At 43.0% G+C, this 20,648-nt stretch overlaps 1 protein-coding gene across 6 annotated transcripts in view; it reads left to right on the forward strand.

Annotated features, from left to right (window-relative positions):
• Nucleotides 1-20,648, forward strand: part of Kif13b (kinesin family member 13B) — a 157,614-nt gene that overhangs the window by 36,068 nt on the left and 100,898 nt on the right. For 4 of the 6 annotated variants that reach the window (XM_087585727.1, XM_087585730.1, NM_001412036.1 and 1 more), the window contains exon 3: nt 20,362-20,374. The exons of the other annotated variants lie outside the window; for them this stretch is intronic. In XM_087585727.1, the coding sequence (XP_087441853.1) occupies nt 20,362-20,374 (13 nt within the window). The remainder of the gene's footprint in view (nt 1-20,361; nt 20,375-20,648) is intronic. 6 annotated transcript variants of the gene reach the window in all.

Consider the following 20,648-nt stretch of genomic DNA (forward strand, 5'->3'; position numbering starts at 1 on the left):
AGTTCCTGGCTGGAAAGTTTCCCTGGAGACACATGTAGCAGGTATTCTGACCAGATCAGAATTCAGGACTAGGTAGGGCCCCACCCAAGAGCATAGTTCCCAAGGGCGCAGGATAGGAAGCTAGCTTCTCCTTGTGAGTTGCCCTCCCAGGAAAGAGGTATCTGTATCCAGTTTTGGTTAATCTATGTTTAATACCATACATTTTCTCAGTGAAAGAATTATTTCTGGTATTTGCTATAACCCTTTTAATGCTGATCAGAAAGAGATAACTGGGAGCATGCAAAAACTGCTTCCAGAGCAGAAATCTTAGCTCTGTTTTTATTTCTTGTTTTATGGTTTGTTTTTTTTGGCCAGGAACCCTTTTGGCTGATAATGCCTCCTTAAAATGCATAGGATTATAAAGGAGTCCGGATTTGTGCTGAAGTGTAATTATCAGAAATGTTTTAAAACTGTGTGACAGTAGGGATAATGTACTTCCTGCTGTGCTAACCAGCCAGATCGAGTGTTGGGGAGAATTACTTAGACTTTGACATTGTGTTGGGTGCCTATTATATTGAGAGATATTTGCAACAGGGCTGAGAGATGTTTCAGTTATTGAAAGCACATACTGCTCTTACTCAGGGCCTGAGTTCAATTCCTAGTACCCATCCATGTCAGGCAGATTCACAACCCTTGTAACTCTAGCCCTTAGGGATCAGATGTCCTCTTCTGCAGACACTGTACTTAAGTGGGTTTGCATGCACACACCTGCCAAAACAAGCAAATGTTTCCAACCATTAGAATGCGATAGGAAAGCCAGCTAGGTTTGTTGGTGATAAGAGTCACAGGCTCTGCTTAAACTATGGTTCATTGCTAATCAGTAATTTAAGGGTGCATCAGTTTCTATGCTAAGGTCTTGAGAAGTGCCTTTACAGAGCCTCTCATTCCGTCTCTGAGGTTAAGAACCCCTGCTCTAGAGTGGGCCTCTTTGGTTGGGATTTTGGATCACATGTCAGCCATTATCTCTGGGTTGGTCAAATGGATAACTGTGTTCCCATTACTTTATATGAGATGAGGGTGCTGTGCTTAGGGTTCAGAGTTAAGGTCTTTAGGATATAGAGGACAGCATGACCTTGGGGTAGGAGGAGAGAAACCTGAGAGTGAGTCCCATGTGGGTAGTTCAAAGTCAGAAGCCTGGTTGGCTATGAGCATTTCCCATGTATTGACTTTTTCTAATCTCCATTATTGTTTGCTTTGCAGATGAGGAACAGGCAGAGAAAGATTAAGTAACTTGCCCAAAGTCAAAACTAGGCCTGTCTGCTCTGTGATTCCAGACTACTCACTCAGCACAAGAGCACCCTGATGACATTGTGGAGGACAGTTAGTAGTGTGCAACTCTAGATAGGACATTGGGTCAGAAGCTGCTAACATGATACTAGCCAGAGATGGAAAGGCTCTCTGAATGCCAAGCTTTAAGAATAGGGGAAGGATTTTTCCAGCCCAGAAATCTATACATCTCAGTTTTCAACTTAAGACAAAATTCATGTAATAAATAAACTCTGCTGTTTCTGAATAGATTTTTTTCTAGCAATTTCAGTTCTTTTTGTGCCTGTTTTATCTGTTTCTGTTATGACTTCCTCCCTGATGAAAGAATGTTTTTGGAGGGTAGGGTTTTATTATCCTCTCCAGTTAGTGTTTATGCTTAGACCACCATAGTCACCTGCTTAGATGGGGACTCTGATGCATTTCCTAAATGTGCAGTTGGGTGACTCAGTCATGGTCATAAGATGCTTGTACAACATGAAGCAAAGGAGCCTTTTGAGATCTGGTGTATTTTCTGGCCTTGTGTATGAGAATGCACGAGATGTAAGGTGGAGGGCTGTATGAGGTCAGGGGTGCGCTAATGTGCAGACAACATCCCCAGCTGCACTGCGTTGACTCCACCCCTACTCCCAAGTAAATGCAGCATGCCCTGACTTCCCTGTCTAGGAAAAGAGGCGCCTGGCCACACAGTGAGCTCATCGTGAATGGCAGATTACGTTAGTATGGCCAACTCTAACTAGACATTTTAGGGAGTGTTTCCCAACCTCTTTCCACAGTCGTGGGATATAACAGTGAGAGTCTAAGCTGAGTAGGCATGAGAGTAACCTGGACTTCAGAAGCCTCTGTACATAAGTGATTGGGCTCTGATGCTTACATGAATCTTAGTGCTTATAACCAGTCTTAGTGAAACATGCTTAACTCACCTTTCATGATGGGCTTGGTTAGCTAATTCCTGGTCCCAAGTGCTGATTGGCTGAGTTCAGATTCAGCATCAGCCCTTGTGACATTATGGGGATTCATGAATTGCACAGAAATCTCTTAGAAGCCCATTCCAACCTCAATCTATACCCTAACCCACACAGCCTGTGTGAAGTGCCCTTATCTCCGACTATAATTTATGATCAGAATGTTTGGTTGGCTTTTTTTTTTTTTTTTTCATCTGCTGTAAGGCAGTGATGATTTTCAGGTTGGTAAAGAGCAAATATTGTTCACTGTCATAGTCTCTCAAAGATGTTATGTTGTGCCAGGGAGCATTCATGAACCAAAAGACCACCAACGAGAGCCATTTCTGATGTGACTGCATTAAGGTTTCTTTATTCTAAGTTTGGGCTTGGGCTCTCCTTTAATCCAGCTTTGACACAGCAGGGCAGGAAGGTGGAACAGCCTGGAACCCTCAGTAGGACAAGGTTTTATAGGAAATGGGAGCAAATGAGGGGGTGTCAGCTTGGCAAGCATCTAATAGAATGACTGTTGTAAGTCAGCAGTGGGTGCTCTGAAGAAAAACCATGAACAATCATAAATGGTCTGAAAGTACCTCTAAAATAATCAGACTAATCTTTGATTGACTGTTGTTAGGAAGTAGCTAGGGAGTAATTTTGGTGTAAGGGCCAAGGACAAATCATGGGATTCTTTCTGGTACTTGGGTGTAGCTTATCTGTAGGTCAAATTTTAGGCTTTTTTTTCTTAAGATGGAGGCCAGTTCCAAGATGAAGTAAATTTGGCCTCTCCGTTCCTTTCTGCATTCCCATGTTTTTCTTCCCTATTTAAAAATGTCCTTTCATCTTATAGACCAATAGTGGGATTCAACAGTGGCTTAAAATAAAAGTTATTTATTTTATATATGTGAATATACTATCACTGTCTTCAGACACACCAGAAGAGGGCATCAGATCCCATTATAGATGGTTGTGAGCCACCATGTGGTTGTTGAGAATTGAACTCAGGATCTCTGGAAGAACAGCCAGTGCTCTTAATTGCTGACCTAGCTCTTCAGCTCTCAACAGTGTCTTTAAAAACAAAAACAAAAATCTCATGTATTTCTTTTTATTTTGTGTGTATGAATGTTTTGCCTGCATTTATTGTAACATCCACTCTGTATATCTGGTACCCGAGGAGGTTAGAAGAGGGTGTTGAAGTGGTCATTTCTGGTTTCTTTGGAGAGTCAGTTGTGTCATGTGATGTTTTTCTGGAAACTGTCTTATGAAGGGATGTTTTTGCTGGAGCAGACACATGGGAGGATGTTTTGCTGAGAACAGACGTGTTTTTCTGGAGGCTGCCTAGAAAAAGGATATGTGATATTTTGCTAGAACAGATGCTTGAGAGAACACGTGATGTTTGGAAAGGGTATAAATATAACCCAACAGACAGTGTGGCATTGGTTCACCTTGCCTTCTTTGCTGATCATCGTATGTTGGGACTCTGTGAAGAGAGGCACACCAGGGAACTTCTTGTGGTGTTCAGTGGATTCTTGTTGCTTCCTCAGACTTGGGCGAATTGGCAGCCTCAAGGTTTCTTCTGAATCAAACTGCTGTTGCTGGTTTGTGAATGGTGTTTGTGAGTGGTTCTAGCTAAGGCTGCTGATTTGTTTGAACTGAACTGCTGATGTCCTGACAACAAAGACTGGAATTGCCCCTGGGAACTATTTCTGAACAGGTCTACATCCTCCTTTGCCCTATTGACCTTTCCTTTCTACTGCCTTTGGTGGGTGGTGGGCTAGAAAGGAGGTTGGAGCATTTGAGTATATTTATTGGAGTATGTTTTGAAAAATATAAGCCTACAGGGTTTCAGATCCTCTGGGACTGGACTTACAGGTTGTCCTACCTGTGGTGCTGTGGATGCTGGGCACCAAACCCACATCCTCAGCAATAGCTGATGGTGCCCTTAACCACTGAGCCATCTGACCAGCTCCTTAACAGTAGTTTCCTAATAAGTAGCTTCTGCTTGACTTTATTTATTTTGATACAGTCTCAATGTAGACCAGGATACCTCTACCTCATAGCAGAGACTAGCTTTAAGGTCCTCCTGCCTTCATCTTCCAAATGCTGAGATTATAGGTCGGTATCATCATGTTTAGCTCCTAGTCTCTGATTTCAATAAACATTCATCAAATACCTCAGGCTTGGCAGGCTTTGGGCTGGTGGTTGCCAAGGATACCAGATGAAGGAGCTGATGCGGCAGTGGCTGTCGGCAGGATCACCTGTAGTTAGTTGCTGAATGTAGTGCACATTGAAAAGAATTAGGGAGCTCTGCAAAATGTGTATTTTCTTTTCTTTTTAAAGATTTATTTTTATGTGTTTGTGTGCATGTGCACACATGTGCAGGTACTTGTAGAGCCCAGAAGGCGGCACTGGATCCCTTGGAACTAGAGTTACATGATTGAGTGTGAACCACCATGTAGGTGCTGGGAACCAAACTGGAGCCTTGTATATAAGCAGCAAAGACCATTTTAACCATTGAGCTATCACTCCAGCCCATAATTACATAATTTTAAAGGAGTTGTGTGTATGTGTGTATGTGCATATTCAGGTGACTACTGTGGTCAGAAGGGTGGAGTTTGATCCCTTGCAGCTGGTGTTTTAATTGTTTGTTAGAGACCAGACATTAGTACTGGGATCTATATATATATTTTTTTTTTGGTTCTTTTTTTTTCGGAGCTGGGGACCGAACCCAGGGCCTTGCGCTTCCTAGGCAAGCGCTCTACCACTGAGCTAAATCCCCAGCCCCTATATTTTTTTTTATAGATCAGTTAGCATTCTCAACTGCTGAGCCATCTCTCTAGTCTACTTGTTACTGGAGCCTAGAAAGGTTAAGATAGCTGCCCTGGGTGGCATAGCAAGAGGTAGACAGGATTTAGACCCAGGCTTTTGAATTCTGAAGTCCAGTCTTGGCCTCTTTGACTATCTGGTGTCACATTTACATACTAATGGAGTTATGGGTGAAGTGGCTTTGGTTGTGCTTTCCAAGTGGGTTTACCCTTTAATCCCTTGTCCCCGCTGAATGAATGGAAGATAGGAAGTATTGGACTTGGAGCTACTGTGCTCTGTAGGGAGCAGAATCCCGGTGGACTGCTTTGAGTGCTTACACAGGGTATCTGGCAGCAGTCCTCCTCGGAGAGTTACTTATCAGTGTTGTGTTTGTCAGGGGCATTTTATTGCTTTGTGCACTTGGAGTACTTTAAGGGCTTCATGGAAGAGTGAACGTAGGCTGGTAAACAGGGCAACAGAAGGAGGGAGGACTGGGCTCCCTCAATAAGATTGAACCAACAGTTGTGGAAACCTCAGCTCTGCGCCTCATGCATGCATGTCTCCACAGCTTTCCGTTGAGCCTGCTTTCTTTTGCTGCACACAAGAAAAAACAGTAAGGGGGAAAAATCCAAAATCCAAACCAGGTCATTTTAAATGAGCACTTTCTTTTCCACTTTAATTTGTTTTCCCACATCTTGTGGCATGACTAGGGGACCGGATGGTAAGAGGAAGTGGGGTGTTGGGAGAGAACTGGTATCAAATGTTCAAGTGGAAAGAACAGTTTCAAGTGGCACTTCTGGGTCTGAATCCCAGCATTGTTGATGAATGAGTTATTGACTCTTTGATCTTTCTGCCTTAGTACTGTAAGACAGCTCAAGGCCTACTTTGTAGGTTATAAGAAGTAAAAATTGGCAGGCATTTGACATGTAGCAGTGACAAAAAGAACTATGTATGTATGTATGTATGTATGTATGTATGTATGTATGTATGTATATGCTAGGAATCAAACCCAGATCCTTGCATGCTAGGCAGATGTTATACCACTGACCTATATCACCAGCTTGGGTTCTGTTATTCCTCCTCCTCCTCCTCCTCCTCCTCCTCCTCCTCCTCCTCCTCCTCCTCCTCCTCCTCCTCCTTCTCTTCCTCCTCCTCCTCCTCCTCTTCCTCTTCCTCCTCCTCTTCCTCTTCCTCCTCTTCTTCCTCCTTGGCCCTTCCTCTTTTTCCTCCTCCTTTTTTTCTTTTTTTTTTCCAAGACGGGGTTTCTCTGTGTATCCCTGGTTGTCTTGGAACTCTGTAGACCAGGCTTGCCTCAAACTTAGAGATCTGCCTACCTTTGCTTCATGAATGTTGGGACTAAAGGCCTGTGTTACCGTTACCTAGCAGCTTCTATTATTCTTAATAAATTAAAAAAAAATAGAGACCTAGACTAAGTTAATCAGTGCCTCAGATACATCTTCCTTTGTCTCTGCTGTGAAAGGAGAATTGTAGCAGGCCAGCCTGATACAACCCTAGCTGTCCTGGTTGTGACCACTGTCACATCGACTAGGTGACCCGGGCACTCACTGCAAATCCATATTTATATTAATAGCTTTTCTTCTTCTTCTTCTTCTTCTTCTTCTTCTTCTTCTTCTTCTTCTTCTTCTTCTTCTTCTCCTTCTCCTTCTCCTTCTCCTTCTCCTTCTCCTTCTCCTTCTCCTTCTCCTTCTCCTTCTCCTTCTCCTTCTCCTTCTCCTTCTCCTTCTCCTTCTCCTTCTCCTTCTCCTTCTCCTTCTCCTTCTCCTTCTCCTTCTCCTTCTCCTTCTCCTCCTCCTCCTCCTCCTCCTCCTCCTCCTCCTCCTCCTCCTCCTCCTCCTCCTCCTTCTCCTCCTCCTCCTCCTCTTCTTCTTCTTTTTAGAAATTCAGGTATGTTGTATACCTGCAGCCATCTAAATTAGCTTAGCATAGAAGTCCCTGCTTCTGCCATGACATGAAGAGACACTTCTGTCTTGATGTGCTCTATGATAAAGTGTGTTGCCCAAGCTTGGGCTTGTCTGCCTCTTTCTTTGGTCTCTTGGCATTGTCTGCTTTTGGCGACAAGTTCACACCAACGTATTCTGAAATAGGAGTACTGATTAGGGAGTTTTCTGTTTGTTTGCAAATAATGCTGGCATATGAAAATGAATGCTTAAAAGCAATTTTCAAGCTCCTATATTCAGCAGTGTATATGCTGGGTACAATTTAGTTACATTTTTTTAAATTTTATTTCTATTTGATGTGTACGGGTGTTTTGTCTGCATGTTTGTCTTTGTATCAAGTATATACAGTGCTCACTGAGGCCAGAAGAGGGAGTTGAAACCCTGAAATTGGATTTATAGACAGTTATGAGTGATCATATAGATGCTGGGAATCAAATCCAGCTCCTGGAAGAGCAGCCAGTGCTCTTGACCATTGAGCCACTTCTCTAGCTCCACAATTTAGTTTTAAAAAGAATTCATGGGGTTGGAGAGATGGGTGAGCAGTTAAGGGTGCATAATGCTTTTGCAGAGGACCCAAGTTTGGCTCACAAACACATGCAACTTCAGTTTCAAGTAGAATCCAATGAGGCCTCTTCTGGCCTTGCAGGTATCCACATTCCTGTACACATACATAAATATAGACACGTGTATATATAAACTAAGAAATCAGAATTCAATAGCTGAGCATGGCGGCTAGTATAGTCCCAGCATTCTGGAGGCAGTGAGTGGCAGGAGGATTGGATTTCAAAACCAGACTCTCAGAAGAAACAAAAGCTGCAGTGAGATGCCCTGCTGTTCTAACTTGAATGTTATCAGAAAGACAGTGCCAATGCTCATGTGTTACTGGGGACACATCAATCAGTAACATATGCTTGGTATGTAGTTTGACTTTTTCAAAATGTTAGTTCTGGCATAAGCAACCACACTATGTGACCTAATATTTATATTCTTAGGTATTTCTTCAAGAATAAAAAGAAATGTATGTACAAGGATTTATTGTTGAATGTTTCTACCAGTGTGCTTTCTAGTGACCCTAAACTGGAAGCAGTTCAAAGGCCCCGCTGATAATGGATAAACAAAATACAATATGGCAATAAAAAGAAACCCGGTGCCGATAACACACTCTGCAGGAATGAGCCTCACAAATGTGCCATCACCTGATACAAGAGACAGTATTGTGTGTATTTCTTTTCATATTAAATGTCCTAAAAGACAAAGAGGAAAAACAAATCTACCGTGGCATATGGTGGCCTGAGGCTAGTGTAGAGCCTGACACATTGTAGGCCTGACTGTTGGGGCAGGAGGGGGCCTTTGGAAGGACCGAGGTGTTCTAAGCATCCATTGTGGAGGTGTCAGTTAGCCATTTGCTAACTATCATTGAATTATAAACACTTAGAATGGGTGACTTTGTGATATAATAAGTTTAAAACTCAATCACGCCTGACCCATTTTACTGACATTTGGTTGATGTTTATTGGGTTGCACTACAAGGTTGGGGGCTGGTTCCTTGGAATTTTGAGGTTGGGCATGCAGAGGCTTTGTGAGTGGTAGAGGGTCAAGGAGGGAGGACTGATCCCCTATGGAAAAGGGAGCAGCATAGTCCAGTGGCTCAAACCTATAGTCCTGACTCTCTAGAAGAAGATAGAAGCAGGAAGATGGATAGAGGCTGGTGTGCAACACGGTGAGAATTCATTTCAAAAGACAAAAAATAGAGTTATAGACAAAAGGAACCTTCTAACTCTGGCTCTCAGTGGGTCGGTCACATATATGATCCACCAAGTTGCTATCTGGATTCGCAAATGGAGAAAACACAAACACCCCACACCCACCCACACACCCACCCAAGTTATCTATCTGGATTGCTCTGTTGATACCTTCCATTCATATTTGGATTTTGGTAGCTTCTTTTTTTTTTTTTTTTTTTTTTGGAGCTGGGGACCAAACCCAGGGCCTTGCGCTTACTAGGCAAGTGCTCTATCACTGAGTTAAATCCCCAACCCCCGGTAGCTTCTTTTTTTAAAATCTAAAATGTTTGCTGGCCAACCTCTGATTTCTAAGTGAAGACTACCCACAGGAACATAGAGGCCATCACTTTAGGGAGTGCTATAACAGGGTGTTCAGAATTGGGGCTGTTGGCCCCGGGAAGCTGGAAGCAGGCTAACTAGAAGTAGGGTATATACATGGTTTTCTTTTGTTGATATTAAGTAGTAAATGGAGTAAAATGAAGAGAAGCTGGGTGTCTTTACCAAGGCCTGACTATTCTGGGCAGATGGGTGCAGAGGTTCAGTGTCAGAGAATGTCATCAGCTGGGTTCTGTCCTATTTTAGTCTTTCTAGCCAGACACAGGCCAGGACAGAACTCTTGATGAATTCCTGTACCCTAATCTGCTTCAGGTTACAGATGCTAGTCTGAGAGTTTTAGAGCTAAAACTGTATTGTTTCCTTCCTTCAACAAAATGAAACAGAAGCTATGATCCATGTGAGTGAGGTGAGTTATTTGCTGAATAAATGACACTGAGGAGGAAAACGAGACAGTACAGAAGTACGAACCATCCTCGCAACCTTCACTGAATTGAGTGGTGGGTTTTCCTGGGAGTTTTGAAGTTGGCCACACTTGGAAGTTAATCTTTAGTTGAACCCAAGAAAACTAAAGAGACTCCTGTTAAGTAGTAGATTTGGGGGACTGATTATAGTAATGGATTAGAAATTTCATTTTTCTCCATTCACTTGTCAATTATAACTACAGACAGAATTGCATCACGAGCCATCTCCCATGTATCAGTATGTATGAACACATGTGTGGCACACACCCCACATATACTGTTGCTTTTTTTTTAGGTTCCCAGGTTTCCTGACTTCATTCTGAATTCTAGATTTTGTTCATTAGAGTTAATACCAAACTAACTTTGATGACATTACCTCTGTGAGTGACATACATTTGTGTTGGAGGTTCCTTGTTTAGTGTGGGTGATTTATTTATTTATTTATTTAGAATTTTTTTTTTAAACAAATCCCAGTTTGGCCTCAAACTTGCTATGCAGCTGACCCTGCTGGCCTTCCTCTTCCAACTGCTGGATTTATGTGCTGTTCAGGATTGAACACAGAGCTTGATGCATACCAGGCAGGCACTCTTACCAGCTGAGCTACATTCCTAACCAAGTTGATAAGAGTATCAGAGTATTTACTGGGGAGGTGGGAGCTGTTGGGTCATCTTCTTTATGGGTATAAACAAGTGAGTTGCTTCTGCTTCTTTCCTATCTGAGCAAAAGGAAATCTATTTTCTGAGGCAGGACCTGGTGAATGCAGTAGCTGTGGCTGCTGTGGGGGAAATTGGATAGATTTTCTCAGTGTCAAGAGAAATTTGAAACCCTGATTTCCCAATGTGAAGCCTTCTAATTTTCCACTTGGGGTTAGCACTCTGAGGGTGGGTGCAGTGCATTGTGGGGTATGTTGGAGATTGAGGCGCAGGATGAACTGGGAGGGTGGGAGAGGTAGCGTCAGTTGGTAACATTTTTCCCACTGGTGAGTTCAGTTACAGTGTCTACTAAGGGGAAAAATGGAGACTCAGACTTTGGACATCAGAGAACGCAGAGAAGTGCAACTCACACATTTCCTCTACTAGTCCAAAAGTTCTCATAATCTCTGTACATAAACGTTTGCCATTTGAGTCTGTGTTACTCAGGTAAGCGTGCATCACTCATTATATGCTCTATACGAAGGAACTGAAGGTAGTTCAGTGTTCTCTGGATGAATTTAAGCCGCCTTAGAGTGAAGGCAGACCTGCTATTTAAAACAGTATTTTATTTTATGTATGTTTTTGTGAATTTATATGGACATAGGTGTCTGCGAAGGCCAGAGGAGGCCCTTCACATCCCTTGGAACTGGAGTTACTACATTTTGTGACCCATCTGATGTGGGTACTGGGTTCTGAATTCCTGTCTTCATGGTTGAGCAGTGCTCTTGAGCTATCCGTCCAGCCACAGGCATTAGTGAGTTTATATTCCTTCGGCTGGTGTGTGTGTGTGACAGGAGAAAAGCCAGGTGGTTTGTTAGTGATCAGTTGAGTTAATTCATGATTCTTGAATGTATGACAGTTTGAAATCATGGAGTTTATAGATCAAGGTTCCCTTATCAAAGTCTTACACATTACAAAGCACATCTAACTGTCCCCTAGTCATGGTCTAGGCTGTTATCTGCTCTGGGCCAGTGTGGTTTGTGGAGGTACAAGATTGTAGTAGAAGAAGGTTTTGGGATTTAGAGATCTTTTGATAAACACCTCTGCATCTCAAAAGGCCTGAGGTTTATTTTCTTTCTTTCTTTCTTTCTTTCTTTCTTTCTTTCTTTCTTTCTTTCTTTCTCTCTCTCTCTCTCTCTCTCTCTCTCTCTCCTCCCTCCCTCCCTCCCTCCCCCCCCCCCCTCTCTCTTTCTTTCTTTCTTTCTTTCTTTCTTTCTTTCTTTCTTTCTTTCTTTCTTTCTTTCTTTCTTTCTTTCTCCTTTTTTCAGAGCTGGGGACTGAACCCAGGGCCTTGCACTTGCTACGCAAGCGCCCTACCACTGAGCTAAATCCCCAACCCCAAGGCCTGAGTTTTTAAAAGGCAGTTGGAGCCAGGGGAGGTTTGCCTCGCCATTCAAACAGTCCTGTTGCTTGCTTGTTTTTAGGGTTCTTCTTTGTTTTCTGGGATACGTGGTATATTCACCCCTGACTCGCTTAACTTTTTTATTTTAAATTCTATGGGATATATTTTTTTCTGTCCTCATATTGTGTCCTTCAGTTTAAAGGGTTTCCTAGTTTTTTTTGACTATGGAATTTGCACTCTCATGTCTCACTTGCCTTACTGTTTCCGGGTGGCTTGGAGGAGGCGGGATGGTGGTAAAAGGTTTGTCCTGCAGAGGCATTGTCATATATAAAAGAGTAGTATCGGGAATGTTTAAGGAAATAGTTACTACTAGAGAAAATTTATTCAAGCTGAGAAGTGACAACTGAATAAGAGCCTCTCAGATCAAGGCTGACAAAGTCATGCTGACCTCCCCAGAGCAAGCAGTGGTGCTCTGTGTTGGGGAAGGGAAGTTGGGTGAATGGTGTAGTTTGGGTGTTGGGCAGGGGTTAGGTTGCCTACAGAGTGCAGGAGTTATTTACTGAGTAAGCAAAAGCTTGTATTGGTCTCTGATTAAAAATGAACCTCATTCTCTAGAGGTCACAGGTTGCTTGAAATGACACAGCCAGAGCTGCTGTCAAGAGGATGGATGGCCAGGGGACAGTGGAGGTAGTTGGGACCATTGGTGTTGAGAAGGGCTTACTGTGGTGGAGGTTCTTGTGGATGGCTCCCTGAGGGAGATGGTTTGTTTCTAATTTTCTTCTATGCAGGAGGGCTTAAGGAAGCAGAGGGGTCAGAGGGCAACAACAAGTGGTAGCATGGCCTTGTATGGGTGTGGGAATGTGGACTATGGAAGTGCTTGAGGTAGCCTGTGCTGTTCAGGCTCCGCTTCTCCACCTGCCCTAGCAGTGTGATAGACTTTGGGAATCAGAAAGCGACTGTGAACACAACCAGAACAGACTCTCAGGAAACGGCTTCCGTGAGGTAGATCCTTTAATTGGGGTGGGGTTGGGGGGTGGGGTGGGATGGGGTGGGGAAGAGAGGCTACTTAAACCTTTGAGGGGGTGTGGGTAGGAACTTTCTGGGTGAATGTTCATCATTGGCCAGGCAGGGCCAGGGTGTTGGGGATGCCCCGTTTGCACAAGGAGGAATTCCAGGTGCTAATGGACATGATCTTATTAGGGGGAGGAAGTTTAATCTGGCTGCTGGGCTATGTGACCTCCTGTGGTGGTGGTGGGGCACAGGGCTACTTGTACTGGGACATGAAGGCCCCTAATGGGGTGTGGGGTTGAGGGAGGGGTAGTAGTGATCCTACTCCTGATGCTCTCAGAAGGAGATTTTCAGAGGTCGTAAACCTCTGGTGCTTTGCAGGTATCACTGATAGGGAATTAAAGTGGGTCTTATGGACTCATTTCTTTTCATTTTGTTGTAAATAAGTTGTGCGGGACTGGAGATATAGCTCAGTGGTAGAATACTTGCCTAAGATTCATGTATAAGGCCTTGAGTTCACTTCCCAGCATCATACACACACACACACACACACACACACACACACACACACACACACTGAGGAGTTGTTCAGAACTGAACAAGTAACCCAGTGAAACATTTATTCATTCCTATGCATTATCCTAACCAGCTTTTCTCCTTTCCTTAGATAGTCTATTGCTGGGACCAGGCTGATTGGTACAGCATTGGTTGTATATTAAATAGAAGGTCCCACTTCTTACAGTGTTACCCAGTAGATCCTGTGGAGTTCCAGTAGTTTGGTTGTTTTGCTGGTGGTGTTTTTGAATACTAAGGCCTCTTTTGTCTCATTCTCTAAGCATGCTTTCTCAATGATGCTCAGTGTAATATTCCAGATGTTGAGAGAAAAGTAGACTGGACTTTGAATGATACAAGGACGTCTTAATGAGACCTGCCTGTGATGGTTGAGAAACATCCTTGAGTTCATTCAGTACAGGGATTTAGTCCTGTCGGTTTTATTCTGTGTGTAGAAAGGAGGTTGGGGGAGGAGTGTCAGGAGCAAACTCAGTCATTATAGATTGCAGTTTGGTTGCTGGTACTGCCAGTTGAGTCCCAAAGAGGAAATAGCATCATTGCTATGGTGGCTGGATTCAAACCAGCTCTTTGTTTTCTTTGTTTCTTCAAACAGGCTTTCATAGGGGACTGACCTCTAATTGGCTGTGTAGCCAAGGATGACCTTGGTCCACCTCCTGATTATTGGGATTTTAGGCATGTGTTATCATGGCTGGCTTACGCAGGGTTATGTTAGCATGGAACCCAGGGTGTCATGTATGCTAGACAAGTATTCTTTGGGGTGAGTTACATCCCAGTCTCAAGCTCTTTGTGATGTGTATACTTTTTAGAGTGTGTCAGGGTGAGATCTTGTTAAGTCAGATTCTGCATATTTTTAATGGTGATCAATTAGTACCTTAAAGCTTTAGAATTGAAAGAGATGATTGTTGACAGTATGGTGGCACAGCCTTTAATCTCAGCCATCAGGAAGTAGAGGCAGAGGCAGAGAGGCAGAGAGGCAGAGAGGCAGAGAGGCAGAGGCAGAGAGGCAGAGGCAGAGGCAGAGGCAAAGGCAGGAGAATTTCTCTGAGTTCCAATGAGTCCAGGCCGATCAAGGAATATATAGTGAGGCACCTCTGTCCCTCCCTCCCTCCTCTTCCTCCTCTTCCTCCTCCTCCTCCTCCTCTTCCTCCTCCTCTTCTTCCTCCTCCTCTTCTTCCTCCTCCTCCTCCTCCTCTTCCTCCTCCTCCTCCTCTTCCTCCTCTTCTTCCTCCTCTTCCTCCTCCTCCTCCTCCTCCTCCTCCTCTTCCTCCTCTTCCTCCTCCTCCTCTTCCTCCTCCTCCTCCTCTTCCTCCTTCTTCTCTCTCTCTCTCTCTGACACAAACACATAGTGGAGGACAGAAGAGATGATGGTGCTTGGATTTTATTGGTTGACAGTGGTAATTGGTTGGTTTATAACTCATTCTGACATGTTTGTGCCTTAAGTATATGTAATATTGTGTGAATGTTGTTTAGTTCCTACATCAATCTTATTTTTTTCATCGTCAGAGGAATTATTGAAACATTCTCAGAGATTATCAATGTGTATAAAATTATCATGGAATGTCTTCTTAACCAGTCTAGTGATGAGAAATGTAATTTGATTTATTTTCATGGTATGATTTGTGTTTTGAGTGAGAAGTGAATATAGGTCCCTAAACAAGATCAATAAAAAAGAGTAAGATAATAGTTTATCATAGATACCAGATTTTTTCCTGAAGTACTGAATTATTGCATGTCAGGGGGTTGGCAATACTCGTGGTGGAACCCAGGGCCTTGCACATGCTGGACAGGAGCCACATCATGTATTGTTTCCAAACTGATCTTTTCCAAAACAGCAGCTCCTTCCATGTTGATCCTCCTGGATCATTAGCATTGTCATTTACAGTGCTGTCCTGCTTGGAAGACATTAGTCAATGCAGGCAAGAATTTGGCTGCTAAAGTTCATGGTTGTGAGTGTGACGAGATAGAGGGTCTGCATGGTCTCAGAGCCAGCCTGTTAGACAACATCAAGGACAAAGCTTTGAGTGTGGAGAGTGTCACACTCTAGCCAGCCATGCACAATACAATGATCCCTGAACGTCTCCAGTCTCCTGGTAGGATACATGCACTGGCCCATCTGTTATTTGTGTTGATACTTGCCAAGCACTCAGGCTGACTTTAAGTCATGAGGAAGCATTAGGTATCTAGTCTGAGGGATGATCTGCAGGCAAAGTGGCCAGTGTTTCTAGTGTCCAAGATAGCCAAATTGGCCTGGGTTGGGGGAGACATGATGACTTCAGACAGCCCAGGACTGTGGACAAGGAAAAGTACACCAGTGACAGTAGTTGGCAAAATTTGGATATAACTGGGTTTGGATATAATAGGTTGTGTGTTGATAGGTCTGTCCTGACTTTGATCACTGTAACTGGGGTTCTGTAAGTCATTAGCGTGTGGGGAAGCTTGAGCAAGCCCGTGCAGGAATTCTTTGCACTATTTTTGTAGTTTGAAAGTACTTTAAAATGGAGTTAAGCAATGAGAACATTAATTCAGCAGAGCTAGGAAATAAAGGCTGTGGTGGACATGCTTTGTGCCAGCACTCTGGGTGGACCAGGAACTTTTCTTTGCTTCAAGAGTATCTGTAGTGGGGCTCACTGAGGATTCTGGGTAAGGGATACTGAGACCAGTGAGTGGTGCTACATGGAATTTCAGCTCTTTGTTGACAAGATCTTGTTTAACTAACTAATTAATTAATCTGCTTATTTTTGTATGGGGCTGTAATTATGTATGGGAGTGTCTTGTGACCATGTAGGTTATCTGAGCTTTGCTTGTTGTAGCTCCCAGACTCCCAAGCTGGAAATATAGTTTTTTTTAAAAAGATTTATTTATTTATTTCATGTATATGAGTACGCTGCTGTCCTTGACACACTAGATGAGGGCATCGGATCCCATTGGAGATGGTTGTGAGCCACCATGTGGTTGCTGGGAATTGAACTCATGACCTTTGGAAGAGCAGCCAGTGCTCTTAACCATTGAGCCATCTCTCCAGCCCTGGAAATAATAGTCTTGTAATTGACTTAATGGTTTCTGTTTTTATTGGGTTGCTTTGAATTCAGGTGAGTTCATGGATTCTTCTGTAGTGAGTCAAAATATTGTTTGATATTTATTGATATTCATTTTAGGAAGAGCTGATTTTAAAAGTTTTTTAAAAAATATTTTACTTAAACTTGAAATATACTAGATGTATGTCTTATTGTTCTTAGAAAAGATAGGATTTTTCATATACATATTAAATACCATAGTACTAGCTTAAGTCCCACCTGGGAGCCTTATGATAGCTTGTCTTAGATAGCTTTCTTTTACTGTGATAAAGACCATGACCAAAAACAAATTGTAGAGAAAAGAGTTTATTTTATTTGACAGTTTACAGTTGTTGTCCATCTCTGAAGGAGGCCAGGGTAGGAACTCAAGGCAAGAACCTGGAGGCAGGAACTGAAGCAGAGACCATGGGGGCGTGCTGCTTACATACTTACTTGCTTCTCATGGCATGCTCGGCCTGCTTCCCTATACAGCAGAACCACCTGCCCTGGTGCACTGCACACAGTGGGCTTGGCCCTCTCACATCCATTGTTAGTCTAGAAAATTACTCCACAGATCTGTCTATAGGCCATCTGGTAGAGGCATTTCTCAGTAGAGGGTCCTCTTTCCTGATAACTGTAGCTTATGCCGATTGTCAAAGACCCAACCAGGTAATACTTAGAATGGAGGGATTGGACCATTTTGACCAGCATGGAAGGAAGACTGAGGGTTTTGGAATCATAAGTCCCAACTGTGTTAGATGGTTCTTCAACTTTTCTGATTCTTCAACTTCTCATCTGTAAGATGATCTAGCACACCAGGTGAAGTTACCATGAGCATCGTAGAAGCCATGTCCAGTGCTTTTGGCCTGCAGATACCTCATATGCATGGCTGCAGTTTTTTTTTTTTTTTTTTTTTTTCATTTCTTTTTTATCGGAGCTGGGGACCGAACCCAGGGCCTCTACCACTGAGCTAAATCCCCAACCCCATGGCTGCAGTTTTTAACCACTCTGTATTCAGTTGAAAATCTGCTTTGCTTACAAATGCCTGTAACAGTGGTTGCATTTGTCAGTGACCTGTTTTACAGATTGGATGGCTTTAAAATGGTCATTTATTTATTGTGTGCTTGTGAGGGCACATATATGTCATGGCACATGTATGGGTGTTAGAGAACATTTTGTGGCAATTGGTCTTCTTTTACTATGTGGATCCTAGGGATCAAACTCAAGTCATCAGCCAAGTGCCTTTACCCTCTGAGCCATCTTACTGGCTTAGGGCTTCTTGTCAGGAGGTTTGCCCATATCTTGTTAGTTCAGAAAAACAGATTTTCTTTCATATCTTAGCCCTGTTGGATATGTTGCTCCTAATTTACCAGATTGTCACCACCTCTAAGAAATTTATTGGGTTGGAGAGATGGCTTAGCAGTTAAGAGCACTGACTGTTCTTCCAGAGGTCCTGAGTTCAATTTCCAGCAAGCATATGGTGGCTCACAACCATCTGTAATGGGATCTGATGCCCTCTTCTGGTGTGTGTCTGAAGATAGCAACAGTCTACACGCACATGAAATAAATAAATAAATCTTTAAAAAAAAAGACATTTACTGTCTTCTTCTCAAGTCATTTGGTACAAATAAATATCAGATTTCTTATAGAAGAAAATTTTATGAGACAAAGGGACAAGAAAGCATGTGGACAACCATTGGGGATATTTCTATGTAGTATCCACTCAAGCTGAGGCTGGATGCTTGGGTTCTCTGAGGAGGACCAGATCACTATTCTTGTTTCACTCAATACCTGAAAGACTCCAAGCCAGGAAGGACTCCTACTTTAATGGCAGCACTTTGGCTCTACATCAGGAGTGCTCACATTGGAGATCTAGGCTAGCATGGGAATAGATAGTGAGGACTCATCTTAAAACAGACAAAAATAGGAGAGCATTCTTTCTTTTATCCTTAAATTGGTTTTGAGTTTGCTGTGTGAACATAAGTGAGCATGGCTGTTATGTGGAATTCTGCACTTGCCTGCTTTCAGTTGGTCCAGGAAAAAAAGAAATATGTGTGTGTATTAATGTCTGTGGAGAAGGAGGACACGAAAGCAGCCTTGTTCAAGGTTAACAGTTGGTGCTTTGGGGTGAAGGGTTTTTGGAAGTTCTTTGTTGGATCTCAGGCCTTAGTTATTTTTCTGGCAGTTTCAGACAGAGGGACCGAGGGAAGGTTGAAGTAGGTGGGCAAGTGAAGAGGGTATGTACCAAGTGACCTAGAGAGTAGGAGCTCACTGTCAATACATCAGTTGTTCCTTTAATGTATGTATCCTTTTTCCTGATCCAGAACAGAAGTTCCACGGGATACACAGATCTAGATAGGTAAAGAGTATAATTGGCTGCTGTGAAAACCTCAGGAAAGTTCTAAATGTGAAATTAGGTAGTTTTTCTTGGAGGGGATGATAGTTGAGATAGGAATTTTAAAAATTCTAATTGTTTTTTATTTGTATGGTTATTTTGCTTGCATGTATATCTGTGTACCACATGCCATACTAGTGCCTGAGGAGGCCAAAAGAGGGTGCCCGACTGTCTGGAGCCAGAGTTACAGACAGTTGTGAATTGCCACGTGTATACTAAGAACTGAATCCCAGTCCTCTGGAAGAGCAGCCAGTGCCCTTGACCACTGAACCATCTCTTCACACAAAGACAGGATTTAATTATGTAGCCCAGGCTGGCTTCAGCCCTATAGTCCTCTTGCTTTAACCTTCTTTCCCCTAGCAGCTGGGATTACAGAGAGATGCAATTGCACTTGGCTCAGAAGTCAAGTGTTTGAAAAGGATGATTAATGAGACGTTTGTCTTAGTGTTTTACTGCTGTGAAGAGACACCATGACCCAGCTGGAGAGATGGCTCAGTGGTTAAGAGCACTGACTGCTCTTCCAGAGGTCCTGAGTTCAAATCCCAGCAACCACATGGTGACTCACAACCATCTGTAATGAGATCTGATGCCCTCTTCTGGTGTGTCTGAATAAAGTGATAAATAAATCTTTAAAGAGAGAGAGAGAGACCATGACCAAGGCAACTCTTATGAAGGCAAACAAGTCTCTTATGAAGGCCGGCTTAGTCTCAGAGGTTCGGTCCATTATCATCGTGGTGAGAAGCTTGGCAGCATGCAGGCAGACAGTGCTGGAGAAGGAGCTTAAGTTCTATCTACATCTTGATCCAAAGGCAGGCAGAAAGAGACTCTCATCCACAGTGGGCAGGGCTTGAGCATTAGGAGACCTTAAAGTGTGCCTACACCATGACACACTTCTTCCAAGAAGTCCATACCTTCTATTAGTGCCACTTCCCATGGGCCAAGCATATTTAAACTACCACAGGTGCATACAAGGATGAGCAAAGATGCAGAGGCAAAGAGAGCCATTAGAATTTTAAGTCTGGTCCCTAAGTTCTCTCAGAACTCAGGTCCTTCTTCCTGTTAGAGAGTCACAGGTTAATCAGGTTAACCTGTTCCCTCCCTTCGGGCGTTGGCTTAATTTTTTAAAAAATTTTAATTTTTTTTAATTTTAAAAGATTTTTTTCATTAGTATATATGATGAGTACACCGTAGCTTCTGACACACCAGAAGAGGGCATCAGATCCCATTGCAGATGGTTGTGAGCCACCATGTGGTTGCTGGGGTTTGAATTCAGCACTTCTGGAAGAGTAGTCAGTGCTCTTAACTGCTGAGCCATCTCTCCAGTCCCATTGATATTAATTTACCTTTCATTTACTATTTGGTTTCAGAAGTAATGTTTTCTCTTTTCCTTTTTCATCCCCTTTTCTTTTTCCTTCCCGTCCTACCTCCTCTTCTCGATCCCTCCCCCTTTGAGACAGAATCTTATGTAGCCTAGACTGATCCTGAACTTGCTGTGTAGCTCAGACTGACCTTAAACTCCTAATCAATCCTTCCTCCAGTACTGAGTATGGGTTATAGGTATGCGGGCCTGCTGGTATTTGTTTTCTTATTGCAAAATTTGTATTCATTATCTTTTGCTGTTCAAAAAGAGTTTTGTAAACTATACTTCTTTTTGCTAATCCTTGTTCCTTTTTCTTTTTTTCCCTATGTGCATGGCAACATGTCTGGAACTCAGGGGCCAGCCAAAGGTAAGAGTTCTTCATGTGATGCTTGTAGAGATTCCTGTGCATATCCCAGAAGTACTGGTCATTTTCTTATCAAAATGGAAAATTCCTTCTTCCTGCTGGTTTATAAAAGCAATATAAGGGGTTGGGGATTTAGCTCAGTGGTAGAGTGCTTGCCTAGCAAGCGGAAGGCCCTGGGTTCGGTCCCCAGCTCCGAAAAAAAGAAAAAAAAAATAAAAGCAATATAAGCTGTCATCTGTCTCACAACTCCAGAGCTGCTTATTGGCACAATGCATCT

This window comes from Rattus norvegicus, chromosome 15, assembly GCF_021556685.1.
Source record: "Rattus norvegicus strain SHRSP/BbbUtx chromosome 15, alternate assembly SHRSP_T2T, whole genome shotgun sequence".
NCBI lineage: Eukaryota > Metazoa > Chordata > Mammalia > Rodentia > Muridae > Rattus > Rattus norvegicus.